Genomic DNA, 15212 nt, shown 5'->3' with positions numbered 1-15212 from the left:
CCAATACATCCAAGCATTCTGCTAGCCTTACTCGCTGCATTACTACATTGTTTACTAAGTTTTAAATCATCTGAAATAATAATTCCCAAGTCCTGTTCCTCATCTGTAACAGTCAGTAAAGTGTCATTGAGTCTGTAATTAACATTTGGATTTTTCTTCCCTAAATGCATTATTTTACACTTTGCTGTGTTAAACTTTAGATCCCAGTCGTTTGTCCAATCCTCCAATTGTTGTATATCACTTCTCATTTTGTCTACCCCCCCCTGGAACATCCACTCTGTTACAAATTTTTGTATCATCTGCAAAGAGACATACTTTCCCCTGTAGCCCTTTGCTGATATCGCAGATAAGTATGTTAAACAAAACAGGCCCCAGAACTGACCCCTGAGGAACACCACTAGTAACAGCCCCCTCTGCTGAATGAACTCCATTTACCAAGACACTTTGTTTTCTGTCCTTAAGCCAGCATTCCACCCAGTTCACAATTTTTGAATCTAGACCAAGGAAATAGTTTATTGTGTGGGATGGTGTCAAATGCTTTGCTGAAATCTAGATATGCTACATCAACTGCTCCACCCTTGTCTAATACTTTTGTTACATAATCAAATAAGTCAATTAGATTAGTCTGACACAATCTCCCTGAAGTAAGACCATGCTGATTTTGGTCCTCTAAATTGTTTGTCTTTATGTAAGTCATAATTCTTTCTTTTAAGAGGCTTTCCATTAATTTCCCTACTACTGCAGTTAAACTAACTGGCCTGTAGTTGCCGGACTGCCCTTTTTATGAAGAGGTATTACATTTGCTATTCTCCAATCATCTGGGACAGCTCCTGTTAATAGTGACTGATTAAACAGATCAGTTAATGGGACAGTTAGCACTGATCGAAGTTCTTTTAAAACCCTTGGATGAATATTATCAGGACCCACTGCCTTTTTAACAAACAAGTGTGCATTAATGTTTTCTCCTCACATGCAGTGCCCTGCGGTTCCTTGCTATTTACCATCTGGAATTGCGGCACAAGACATTGTTTCCTTAATGTCATGACAATGTTTATTGACAGCAATGTTGACATGTTAATTTGCTTTTTTCTGTGCTCAAAAATAAGAAATTACTTTTAAAATTTAAAGAGACGGTAACGTTTTTTATCTTAATTTTTATTAAAATAATTTCAACTGTTTATTTGTTTGATTCATCCTTTGTGATGGGATGGAACAAGAGCACACACAAAAAATAGTTAGTTTTTAAATTTAAAGAGACAGTAACGTTTTTTAATGTGCTTATTTTTATTAAAAAATTTCTCTCTTTTTCTGTTGACAATGGTCAATCTATACCACAATTTTCTCCTATAGTGTCTCACAAAATTTTTAGGGCCCTCATGCAGTGTCCTGCGTTTCCTCTCACACGCCACCCGGAGTTACTCTGCATTTCATGCATTCTATGTTTTTCCCACATGGTAGAAAATCATTTCTAGAGGAATTATTTTCTATCATTTAGGGTGATTGATTCAGTAGTGCATTTTCCGAATGGTTCTTTCCTGTTAATTGAAAGAGGAAGATACTTCGGGATTATCTGAGAGAGCATTCTCAGACTCAGATGAATACTATATTTATTGATCCTGAGGTTGTTTTTCTTTAATTTTTTTTTTTTTAGTTTAAACACCTCTATTGGTTACTTTAGGAGGTTTTAGCTACCCTGGGCGAGTCCGACACTACTGGTGTAATCTATCCTAGTGCGTCCAGTAAGTTTTATAAGGAATGGAAGAGAAGCATTCCCTATATTTAAAAACATGTTCCCCATAGCCGACTCGGCTACGGAGTCTCGGCAAATATTCCCTAGGGTGGAAAAAGTAGTTTCCAGTTTCGCTAGAGAACTACGATATCCTAAGAGGATAGTTGGATTTTTCAAAGGTCCTATGAACAAAAGTTAAATAAAAAATAAAAAAAGTTGCACACCAGGGCTTACAGTGGCAACCAGCTGTGTACTTTGCTACAGTCACAAGTGTGACGGCATATTGGCCTGATGCTGCTAAGTCAGAAACTTCCCTGGATAAAGCCCAGGATAGGTTAAAAGCGAATTGGCTAATTCCTTTATTTCGAATGCTTCCTTTTAAGTTATCACACTGGGAGCATAGGTTTCAGGTTTCTCTGTTCCAGCTCACAGAGCCTTGTTTTACGGATGAATGCTCTAAGTCTAAACTTTTAGTGATTCCTTACAAGAGGAAGAACTCGTTGGGACCTGGCTTGACGGAAATAATCTCTTTTGAAATTTAAAGAATTTCAAAATATAAAAAAAATAAAAATCCAAGTAGCCTGCTGTTGAATCAAACACAGCATGAAGGAAATGTCTCCAATCCGGGACTGGATCTTGTAGGGTGTGGATTTTCCTTTCTATATAGTGTCCCAGGGATACAAATTATAGTTAAAAAGTTTTCCTCCCAGAGGCAGGTTTCTGTTTTTTCAAGATTATCTGCAGATCAGTCAAGTGGAGAGGCGTTCTTACACTGCGTTGGAGACCTCTTAGATCTGGGAGTGATTGTTCCAGTTCCTATAAAGGTTTCAGGGTCTGGGGTTTTAATCCCAATCGGTGTGCGGTTCCCAAAAAAGAGGGAACCTTCAGACCACTTTTTAGATCTCAGGAGTCTAAACAAATTTCTTAGTATACCGTCCTTCAAGATGGAAACTATTTGTTCCATTCTTTCCTTGATCCAAGAGGATCAATTTATGAATGAAATTAAAGGACGCGTTCCTTCATGTATTATTCACTAGAATTGTCTCAAGTGCTACAGCTCTTAGAGTTGTCACAAAGGCTCTGGGATTGCTGTTGACGGTGCTTTGGTTACGAAGCATTGCAGTGGCGCCCTATCTGGACGTCATCCTAGTCCAGGCGCCATCCTTACAGAAAACAAGATTTCACACGGACATAGTGTTATCCTTCCTGCAATCTCACGGGTGGAAGGTAAATTTGGAAAAGAGTTCCTTAGTCCCAAGCACCGGGGTAACTTTCTTGGGAACCATAATAGATTCCATTTCAATGAAGATTTTTCTGACAACAGTCAGGAATTCAAAGATTATCGATACTTGTCTCCATCTTGGGTGATTGTGGCAACAGACGCCTGCCTTCTAGAGAAGCGGTCTGGAGCTCCCTAAGGGTTTAGAGGGTTTGGACTTAGAGTCTGTATTTCCTATACACATTCTGGAACTGAGAGTGATCTACAATGTGCTTTTGGCCTGGCCTCAGTTAAGCTTGGCCCAGTTTATCTGGTTCCAGTCGATCTACATGTCGTCAGGGGCTTACATCAATCATCAGGGGAGTTCCTTACCGATGACCTGTTGGCAAGCCACATCCCGGAGGTGGAACATTTGAGAGGTGGATTTCCTGAGCAGGCAGTCCTTTCATCTAGGGAGGGGGAACTCCATCCGGATGTTTTCTCCAGCTTTTCCTCCGTTTGCTTTTCTTTTTCGGGCCATTGCTCGACTCAAGCAGGAGAGAACTTCGGTGATCCTCATAGCACTGACTTCGCCTTGTGGAATTTGGTATGCAGATCTGGTGGACATGTCATCTCTGCCACCTTGGGGGCTTCCGTTGAGAAGGGACCTTCTAATTCAAGGCTCCTTCTTCACTCAAATCTGGTTTATCTGAAGCTGACTGCTTGGAGATTGAACACATTTTTATCCAAGCAGGGTTTTTCTGACTCGGTCATTGTGACCATGATTCAAGCTCGAAAGCCTGTTACTAGTCAATTTTATCTTAAGATATGGTGTTAATATCTCTATTGGGTTGCAGGGCACAGGTGAGTGTACGTGTGTGATGTGTCTGAGGGATACAGGGCACAGGTGAGTGTACGTGTGTGATGTGTCTGAGGGATACAGGGCACAGGTGAGTGTACGTGTGTGATGTGTCTGAGGGATACAGGGCACAGGTGAGTGTACGTGTGTGATGTGTCTGAGGGATACAGGGCACAGGTGAGTGTACGTGTGTGATGTGTCTGAGGGATACAGGGCACAGGTGAGTGTACGTGTGTGATGTGTCTGAGGGATACAGGGCACAGGTGAGTGTACGTGTGTGATGTGTCTGATGGATGCAGGGCACAGGTGAGTGTATGTGTGGGGCAGTCTAATATTACAACTTCCTTGTGTAGTGCCAAAAAGCTAAACTGTGATCATATTTATACAATCTATGCAGGTGATGTTAAGACTGAAGTCACTCGTAATACTGAACAGACTAATGACCTGGAAGCTCTGAAGCAGGAAATCCGTTACAATATTAGTACAGGTGAGTGTATGTGTGTCTAATATTACAACTTCCTTGTGCAGTGCTAAAATGTGACCATATTTATGATTTATGCAGGTGATGTTAAGACTGAAGTCACAATTAATGCTGAACAAACAAATGTTCTGTATGTAAAGAGTGAGCTGGAAGCTGTGAAGCAGGAAATCGGTGACAATATTAGTACAGGTGAGTGCACATGTGTGATATTTCTGAGGGGTGCAGGGCATAAGTGAGTGTGTGTGTGTGTGTATGAGGTATCTGAGGGGTGCATGGACCAAGTGAGTGTGTGTATGATATGTCTGAGGGGTGCATGGACCAAGTGAGTGTGTGTGTATGATATGTCTGAGGGTTGCAGGGCACAAGTGAGTGTACGTGTGTGACATGTCTGAGGGGTGCAGGACACATCACATTTTAGGGATATCCTTACACAAGATCTAATGACTTTATCTACACACAGGTGTGACTGTTCTGGGGCTAAGACATTTATTGACTTTATGTTTTTTCATTTTCCCTTTGCTGAAAGAATAAATATACCCAGGGCTTTTTTTATGTAAAATAAACGGTGCCGGTACTCCAAAAAAAAAAAAGTGCCGGTACTCACTAATTTGTAATTGATATATTCTGCTCAGTAACTTTGAGAAAAACAAAGGGACAAGATTATTTACAATGTTTGATGTATTTTGCAGCCCCCTGTTGTGAAAACTAGAGTATTTACATGGTTATTACAAATATTAACTTATGAGTTGGCAGAGGTGGGGGTTCTCAGTACCGGTGAGTACCCCACAAAAAAGCCCTGAATATACTTATATACTTTTATGCTTTTGACACATTTTTAACAATTGTTGCATACAGCATATAGTTTCATACCATTGTTTGGAACCGCAGCAGTTTTGCTTATCTTGTGTTTTATAGACTTCATAAACTTGAGTGATCCCTAATGGCACTCTTATGGAGCACCCCTTTCGTAACGTATCTCTCAGCCGCGGTGGGGATAAACAATTGTCTTCCCGCCGCAGGCCGGGTTTTTCAGCGCACTTGTCAGGCAACTTTTTTAGGAGATGGAGCCTAACAAGTTTAAGGCTGCACAGTTCTTAGCAGCTTATCCAATCTTGCACTCTCATATTATTTAGTGACTGGGGCCGTTAGCGATCGATCCTGAAATTTTTATAGCCGGCTTCTAGCGGCTTATGCTCCTGAGTGGGAATTTGAACACAAGAGTTATTTATTATAGGGGCTGGGACAGGCTGCATCATCACGCTCCTCTTAATTTATTTATAGGGCTTATTAGCCAATGCAGATGTTATGTCATCAGGTCTAATTGCGCTGTAACACGTTTGAGATATGTAATGCAAGATTTTTACAGTGTAACCCGTTCCCTAATGGCACTCTGCTTACTTTTGGAGCTAGTTTTGGTGACTGATCCTGTCAGGTCATGGATCATCAGGACGTCGGGCACTTAACTGTCCTGCAGGGTTAGTCGGGTTAACCTCCTTCCCACAGCGGGACATTGTTAGGCGCACTTTTTACTTCAGTCATGGCGTCTCCTGCTGTGTGTCATTGCAGCGTATGTGCAGCAACTTCTTTTGAGGGGGGTAAGTTTTGCTCCACTTTGAAGCGATGTGGAGGATTCTTTGGTTACCAGGTTAAGCATTGTATAGCTATACCTAGATTAGGGAGCAGAGAGGGTATGGAGTTTTTTTTCGCATGAGTTTCCTTAGATTTTGAGTAATATGTTATCTTGCTCCTTGATCCACTCGTTCTATTTATTGTATCTTGTCGTCTTTCATTTCATTTGGGGCTTTATTTTCACTGAGACTTTGGTTCAATCTTATATGTGTATATTTTAGTTTTCACATGTTTGTTGAAGATGTATACGCTCTTAATAGCGGAAGTATGGGGTGTAGTATTAAACAACATCTCAAGCTATGCCAAAGGAAACTTTTTTTCTGATTCCAGGTGTGACAATATCTCTAACCTAGGTGATTACATGTCCTTCTCATTTGGGGCATTCTTATGTGTATGTTACAAACCTAAAGCAGAGTGTAATATTTTTTTCTTCTTAAATGGAAAGAGTCCACAGCTGCATTCATTACTTTTGGGAAATAAGAACCTGGCCACCAGGAGGAGGCAAAGACACCCCAACCAAAAGCTTAAATACTCCTCCCACTCCCCTCATCCCCCAGTCATTCTTTGCCTTTTGTCCCAGGAGGTTGGCAGAGAAGTTTCAGAATTTATTTAGTCTCTTATGGAGGGTAGTACTCTTCGGCATGGGAGAGGAGTTTTAAGTAATCCTGTCAGTCTCTCAGTTAGGGCTTGGATGAAAGTTAGAGTCCGGAGATGCAAGGAGAGTCTTTCTGCGAAACCATCCCAACTCATGTTAACAGCTCCTCAAGCAATCGGCGTTGTCAGACTTTGTTCCACTGCCTGCTTTTTTCTCTCAAGTCCATGGCGGAGGCGATGCTACCATCTGTCATACTTGAAGGGCCGTGTTCTTGTTCCACGGCGTAGATTCCGGTAAGATCATTACATTTTACTTTCTTCATGAATGTACTGTAATACAATTGTTTTCCCGAGAGGCTACCACCTTGCGGGTCTAACTTATCATAAGGGTCTCAGTGAGTCTCCTTTAGTATCTTGGAATCAAGGGTTAAGATCTCCTGAGGGGGGTTATTGAACAGGAGGGTTTATAATCGTGTTTGTGATTCAACCTGCTTATGTGTGGCGTTTACTGGGCTCCTGGTTTGAAACATTGAGGCCTTTGGAAGTGACGCAACCTTATGGTGGAACTGTACGTTCACCTTGTGGTCGGGCGTGGTTAAGTTCCGTCTTCCATTTCCGCATTCCCGACCGTGTGGCGAAGAAGAAATTCTAGTCTGCAGGGGTCTGGTCATATGAGGTGGTGAGTGCCCCAGCCATTGTGGGTGTCAGGTGCCGTTTTTGCTTTACTTCTTTAGTCCATATTTGCATGTCCTCTATCCAGTTATGGAGGATTCTGATACTGAGACTGTTTTAAATTCAGATTCTGCATCCGGTGAAGAATCCGGATTGGTCTCATTGACACATGTCAACCAGTTTTGTTCTTTATGCCATATGAGAGCGCCTTGTTCCTCTGACTCGGGGAATCAAGGGACAGCTGAGCCATCCGCCTCTGGGGGTCCCGTCCACCGAGAGGCGAGTTCCCTACCGCTCCATACTTCTACACATGCGGGTAACCCAGTTTATGATTATTCCTCCATGCAGGGCGGCGTGTTCCCCCAGAGGTTGCAGCATGTTTTCGCTTCCACATATTTTTGGCTATTATTCTTCTGCAGAGTTCAGACGTTTATTTGCGATTGTGCTCATGCCTTATTGTCCCAGGTCTCCCGCCTTGGGGAGGGCCTCTATAGTTCCCTGCTGGTGTAACTGTCCCTGAGTGCTGCGCCTTTCATCACAGAATTGCGCGCCTTCGTGTATTACTCAAACATGTTTTTCAGTTATTAAATGACCCTATCCTTATTGGATATGGGAATTTTCAGTCTGCTAATTCGAATGGTGCACCTCATTAGACATGTGGGGATGATGTAATGTCCTGATTGTTTATTTATCGAGATCGTTCCCAGTTTATGGAAGATCAGGGCTCCGTTTGGCGGGTCCTGCGGGTAGGCTTGTTTCTTCTTGGGCGTTAACCTCCGGGTTGCCTTATATTTTATTTTTATCAGATGGGATGTTTTTTATTTAGTTTGTTTCCTTTGGGAACTCTCTGGGATCAATACTCTTTGTTACTTCTTCGGAAGTTGTTTTGGACATGTTAGTCCTATGTTAAAAAATGTCTGTTTTCCCTTCTTCCCCTCTGAGGGAGGATTTATGCAGCCTGCTGGTTAGGACCCTGGGTGCAGGCTGGTCCTGTTGGGTTCGGTTCTGTTGTGGGGCTGGTCGAGGCGCCGAGTACTTATGTTAAAATTTGTTTTACATGTTTCAACTACGCATTCAAGAGGCCTGTGGGTCCATGAGGCGGGAAGGATTGTTTAAATTCTTTTAGCCTTCTTTAGCAGTGTTTCTTCTGCATCACTATCTTATGTCTGGTATTATCGGACAATAGAGTTTCCTCCCCCACGTAGTGGAGGGTTCGAGGGCCTAGCGCCCTTTTACCGCCATTTGAGCGGTTTTGCCATCATTTTAGGCTCTGGATTTGTCCTTTCTTTCATGTAATTAGCAAGAGTCCATGAGCTAGTGACGTATGGGATATACATTCCTACCAGGAGGGGCAAAGTTTCCCAAACCTCAAAATGCCTATAAATACACCCCTCACCACACCCACAAATCAGTTTTACAAACTTTGCCTCCTATGGAGGTGGTGAAGTAAGTTTGTGCTAGATTCTACGTTGATATGCGCTCCGCAGCAGGTTGGAGCCCGGTTTTCCTCTCAGCGTGCAGTGAATGTCAGAGGGATGTGAGGAGAGTATTGCCTATTTGAATTCAATGATCTCCTTCTACGGGGTCTATTTCATAGGTTCTCTGTTATCGGTCGTAGAGATTCATCTCTTACCTCCCTTTTCAGATCGACGATATACTCTTATATATACCACTACCTCTACTGTTTCTCGTTTCAGTACTGGTTTGGCTTTCTACTACTTGTAGATGAGTGTCCTGGGGTAAGTAAGTCTTATTTTCTGTGACACTCTAAGCTATGGTTGGGCACTTTTATATAAAGTTCTAAATCTATGTGTTCAAACATTTATTTGCCTTGACTCAGGATGTTCAACATTCCTTATTTCAGACAGTCAGTTTCATATTTGGGATAATGCATATGAATTAATCAATTTTTTTCTTACCTTAAAATTTGACTTTTTCCCTGTGGGCTATTAGGCTCGCGGGGGCTGAAAATGCTTCATTTTATTGCGTCATTCTTGGCGCGGACTTTTTTGGCACAAAATTATTATTTTTTTTTTGTTTCCGGCGTCACCGTGTCGCCGGAAGTTGCGTCATTTTTTTGACGTTTTTTTGCGCCAAAAGTGTCGGCGTTCCGGATGTAGCGTCATTTTTGGCGCCAAAAGCATTTAGGCGCCAAATAATGTGGGCGTCTTTTTTGGCGTTAAAAAATATGGGCGTCACTATTGTCTCCACATTAAAGTCTCATTATTTATTGCTTCTGGTTGCTAGAAGCTTGTTCACTGGCATTTTTTCCCATTCCTGAAACTGTCATTTAAGGAATTTGATCAATTTTGCTTTATTTGTTGTTTTTTCTATTACATATTGCAAGATGTCTCCGTTTGTCCCTGAGTCAGAAGCCACTTCTGGAAAAATGCTTAACTGAGTTTCAGTTCTACCAAAGCTAAGTTCATTTATTTTAAATGTTATAAATGTTTATCTTTAGCTATGGTTTGTAATAAGTTATTATGATATACTTTTACATGCAGATTCCATTAGTATTTATGCTTTATACATTTCCATTCTTAAGTGCAAGAAATGTTTAGAAGATTTATAAGAAATATTTTTTCTGATTAAGGCTATGTCTGACTTCGTGCCTTCTAATACGATTTTTAGGTCTTTTTTACTTCTTTTTTAATTATTGAAGTTTCAAATGACCAACAACATACTGATTTATCCTTCTCTGATGATGTTTTTTTTCTCTTTCAGAAATTCTCTTCATCAGATATTGACACTAACAAATCTACTTTTTTATATAATTTTTTTATTATTAAAGTACATTTGTTCTTTGTTGAAGAGGTGTTGATTATTTTGGATATTAAGGTAACTAGTTCTTTAAGACTAGCTGACACTATTTCTGCCTTTTTATTCTTCTGTGATTTCAGAGGTTTTCTTTCCAATTCCCCATACTAGGGAATGGAATAGGCTGAGAATTTTCTTTTATTTTTAAACTATATTTCTCCAACATAGGTGTGTCCGGTCCACGGCGTCATCCTTACTTGTGGGATATTCTCCTCCCCAACAGGAAATGGCAAAGAGCCCAGCAAAGCTGGTCACATGATCCCTCCTAGGCTCCGCCTTCCCCAGTCATTCTCTTTGCCGTTGTACAGGCAACATCTCCACGGAGATGGCTTAGAGTTTTTTAGTGTTTAACTGTAGTTTTTATTATTCAATCAAGAGTTTGTTATTTTAAAATAGTGCTGGTAGGGGCGGAGCCGGCCATGCCCTGTGATGGCCGCAATACTTTGATGCTCCGTGTCTAATTAGGCACCCAAGGGACACTGGCTGAAGTTTAAGAGCCCAATTTGCAGCAAATTGCAGGGGAAAGGACAGTGAGGGGATCGGAGAACAGCTGCTGGAGAAATCCGGAATGTAAGCCTACTTTAAGCACCTAAAACAGCCTGAGGAAAAGCGCGCCCCTGCTGAACTGCTGGGAATCCCCATTCAGCTCTCTTTCACACGCAGACACCAGCAGTAAAGCAGAGGCCCTAAGAGGATACCGGAGCCGAGAGTGAGGACAAGAAGAGACTGACCGGTGAGTGCAGATGGGAAAACCTCTTGAAATAACATAAACAGAGCTCCGGTCACTAAAATTATTGCGCCCCTGCCATAAGGGCTAAGAAACCCCGGCTGTAAAAATTTAAATAGAGTGGAGTCTGCTCTCAAGCTAAAGGCCTTGATAGGAACGGTCTTAATGAAATATGGGATGTTGAAAAGAACAAGCAATAATATTTATAAGCATATTATAAACGCTCCACTGGTAATAAAGTTGCTGTGAATTACAAGCCTGATGAGACACTAGACACTTTGCTAAGCACATAGCCCTCTGGGATATTAATCTCCCACGTGGAGAGATACTAAAAACGGTGAGGAGGGACTGAGGGGGGCTACTGACCCTTCAAAGACATTTTACACATTTAAGAAAGAGAGAGGATCTGATACAGAGACTGTAGATAACCTATTATATTAAAGGAAGTTACAGAGCGATTTGAGCTTTTCAGTAAGCTATTAAGTGACTTTTTGTTTTTGTCTTTCTTTTATTATTTACATCTATCTTTCACCTGGCAATTTAAAATGGCGTCTAGGAAGCTTAACAGAGCTGAAAAAAACACTAAACCCTCTAACACGCCAAGTACCAAAATGAATACATTTTTTAAAAAATTGCAAACAACCTCTCCTGCTGAGGGGGAAGACTCGCAACAGTCCCAAGGAGATCACTCAGATACCCCGTCTCAACACAGAGACTCCCCTATAACGAGGGCAGATCTGAAAGAGCTGCCTACCAAGCAGGACCTTACCAATTTCTTCCAACAAGTTAACCAAATTTTGAAAGATGGCCTCTCTGGGATTAAAAGGGACGTGGCGGAATTGGAGGGGAGAGTGTCTTATCTGGAAGAACAGGATGAAGAGACCACCTCTTCTTTAGATCTCCTTACAAGAAAAATAGATACACAAGAATCTCAGATTGAATTCCTAAACTCTAAACTTGAAGATTTGGACAATAGAGGGAGGAGACAAAATTTGCGTATTAGGGGCATACCAGAGAAGATATCTTCAGACCTGCTACCAGACTTTCTACAAAAAACCTTCAAACATTTGATAAATGATCAAGATTTGGAAGTTATACCTTTAGACAGAGCTCATAGAGCTCTGAGACCGCCCCCGAGAGACGGAGAACCCCCCAGAGACGTAATTCTTCGCTTCCATAGATTCACGGACAAGGAGAAAATAAGGAACTCCACAAGAAAGCAGCAATCCTTCCAAGTTGATGGGGTCAAACTCCAATTTTATGCAGACCTTAGTCCAATTACACTCCAGAACAGAAAAGAGGTGAGATTCCTCACATTACATCTGAAAGAACAGGGTCTGAGCTACAGATGGGGGTTCCCGTTTAGTATTAAAGTAATGAAAAATAACAGAATCTACACGTATAGGTCCTCTGAAGACCTAGAGCAGTTTTGTAAATCTTTGGATATTCCCCCTCCGTCACTCCCTTCGTTGGACACTTCAAAGAATTTGACCCAGAGAGGGGATTCTACTCACCCACAACTTCAACGACATCACTGGATGAGAGCATCTAAGAAGATATCAAGAGAAATGCCATCTACACAGACTGCTCCGATAGAAGAGCCTGAAACAGGCTGAGAGTAAAAGTTAAAGATTTGTAAGATTTATACACGGTATAAGACTGAATCTTGTTTGATTGCAAAAGGGCAGTTCTGTTGGAACAATTTACTATCAGAGACTGTTAATTAATACATTGCATTTTTAGATCTTAAGTCTATCTGGTTCATGATCATCATGTTTGTTCCTAGGTTGATACTTTTCCCTTCACAGTGTTCTACTGATTTAAAGGTTAAAATATGTTGCAAAACTACGAAACATAAGAGTAGTTCCCTATGGGTGCTATTCAACCCTAAAGGTTGAATCATTACCCCACCGATTCTCTCCTTCGGGATAGAGTCTAGTTTTGGGTTGCCAAATCCCTGGTTCAATATTGTTGTTATTTTAATTTTGTTATCTGTTTTATTGTTGACCGAATCTCTAAATGCTTTCTTTATCTCCCAATGTTTAAGGACCTATAACGCAAAGACTAACACTTCCATAGACTTGATATTTAGCGCCCGGACGTGGTATGAGGAAGGTAACACCGGGATAGGTAAGAGACACCTGGACAGACACCACCCCTTTATGCCCAGTAATATGGGTAAGCATATATATAAACACAGAGAATAATGGGTACAGCACACAGAGAAATAACATTACTTACACAAAATTGTAAGGGACTTAATTCTCCCACAAAACGTTCAGTAGCTCTGAATTGGTTCAAAAAGGAGAAGGCAAATATAGTGTTTGTGCAGGAAACGCACTTTTTGAAAGATAGGGAACCCACTTTTAAATCCAAAGATTTCCCAACCCCTTTCCTGAATTCACACATGAAAAAGACTAACGGAGTGGGGATACTGTTTAGCAGTAACACCCCCTTTCTCCTACATGAGAAACACACAGATGCAGAAGGTAGATATATCATCCTCATTGGTATGCTGTTTAATAGTCTTGTCACGCTGGTGAACGTATACTCCCCCAATGCAGGGCAAGCCCAATTCATTAAGCGAATAGGAAACAAAATCTTAGAAGTAAAAAAAGGGATCCTGTTGTTGGGAGGGGACCTCAATGTTGCTCTGAAACCAGGGGTAGACTGCTCCCAAGGCTATAGCTCCACCACTAGCAATACTAGACTCTCCATCAACAACACACTACGAAAACTCACACTGATTGATACATGGCGTTTTCTTCACCCGACAACACGCAATTACTCTTTCTACTCCAACCCAGCGAAGTCATACTCGAGGATTGATTATTGGCTATTAGATCACAATAATATATCCCTAATTAGAGAGGCTGATATACAAGCAATATCCTGGTCAGACCACGCATCAGTATCATTAACCTTAAATTGGCCAACGGCTCCACTTCTACCCTATTTGTGGAGACTGGACGAGACACGCCTCCTGGACCCCGTCACGTCGCCACAAATACCTCAAAACATTGAGGAATACTTCCAGACAAATTTAAGCACTTCCAGTAAGATTCCAATGGTGTGGTTAGCACACAAAGCTTTTATGAGAGGCCATTTTATGAAAGATAAAGCAAATCATAGACGCATGACAAACACATATTACTTTCAATTATTACAAAAACTTCAAACTGCAGAGAAGGCACACAAACATGACCCAAGTGATGAGGATTCCTTATTAACTCTCAATAACACACGGGAACTACTAAGGGCACACCTAAACAAAGAGGCATGTAGAAAAGCACTATTTTTGAGGAAACTTTATTACCAGGGGGGGAATAAGGCAGGTGCCTTACTAGCCAGGGCTCTAAAACGCAAGTCTCTACACAACCATATATTCAGTCTGACTGGTAGGGGGGGAGAGGAGGTAGCAGAATCCAAACTAATTGCACAATCCTTCAAAGATTACTATAAAGACCTATACAATATTCCAAAAATTCCCACAGCATCACAGATTAGTACACTTGAGCAGTATCTCCAGGAAACGGAATTAGCTCAAATACAATCAAGCGACAAAGAGGATTTAGAGAGTAATTTCACACTTAAAGAAGTGGTCGACGCCATAGATAACCTCCCTTTAAATAAAAGCCCAGGTCCCGATGGGTTTTATAATAAATATTACAAACAATATAAAGAACAGTTAGCTCCACAATTGCTATCCCTTTTTAACCAAATTGATGAGTATGGCCACCTCCCCAAGGAATTTTTTGAAGCTCATATAACAGTGATCCCTAAACCAGGGAAGTCCCCTAAGCTCCCTAGTAATTACAGACCAATCTCATTACTAAATACAGACCTAAAAATATATACAAAAATCCTAGCAAATAGACTGAATAAAATCCTCCCCCAGATCATTCACACAGACCAATCGGGATTTGTCCCGGGGAGGGAAGCAAGGGACAATACAATAAGGGTACTCCAACTGATAGAACATGCTAAAAGAAATAATACAGATATGGTGATAGTTTCCACGGATGCCGAAAAGGCGTTTGATCGCCTAAATTGGGATTTCTTGTTTGCAACACTGAGTAAAATAGGATTAGGAGAAAAGATGATTCAAAGGATAAAATGCCTGTACCAATCCCCCTCCGCAAAAGTCCGAGTAAATGGTCTAGTTTCGGACCCATTTGAGATAGGTAATGGGACAAGACAGGGGTGCCCCCTGTCGCCCATCCTGTTCATAATCAGTATGGAAGTACTAGCACAAAGAGTTAGGAATAACCCACACATTAAAGGAATAAAAATAGGCCCATTAGAATTAAAGATATCTATGTATGCGGACGATGTGTTGTTCACCTTGTCCTCCCCAGAACCCTCCATAGCAGGGATAATTAAAGAGATGGAAACATTTGGAAAATTTTCGAACTTCCTGATTAATACACAGAAATCCGAAATATTGAACATATCCCTCTCTAAAACAAAATTTAAATCCCTACTTGAATCATGCCCCTTTAAACA

At 41.2% G+C, this 15212-nt stretch overlaps 1 protein-coding gene across 5 annotated transcripts in view; it reads left to right on the top strand.

Moving 5' to 3' along the window:
* Positions 1-15212, top strand: part of LOC128657258 (gastrula zinc finger protein XlCGF26.1-like) — a 438901-nt gene that overhangs the window by 321057 nt on the left and 102632 nt on the right. For all 5 annotated transcript variants that reach the window (XM_053711531.1, XM_053711530.1, XM_053711534.1 and 2 more), the window contains 2 exons: positions 4184-4273; positions 4349-4456. In XM_053711531.1, coding sequence (XP_053567506.1) covers positions 4184-4273; positions 4349-4456 — 198 coding nt within the window. The remainder of the gene's footprint in view (positions 1-4183; positions 4274-4348; positions 4457-15212) is intronic.

This window comes from Bombina bombina, chromosome 4 (genome assembly GCF_027579735.1).
Source record: "Bombina bombina isolate aBomBom1 chromosome 4, aBomBom1.pri, whole genome shotgun sequence".
In the NCBI taxonomy this organism is placed as follows: domain Eukaryota; kingdom Metazoa; phylum Chordata; class Amphibia; order Anura; family Bombinatoridae; genus Bombina; species Bombina bombina.
Note: the sequence above shows the minus strand (reverse complement) of the source record. Positions and strands in the feature narration are given on the sequence as shown.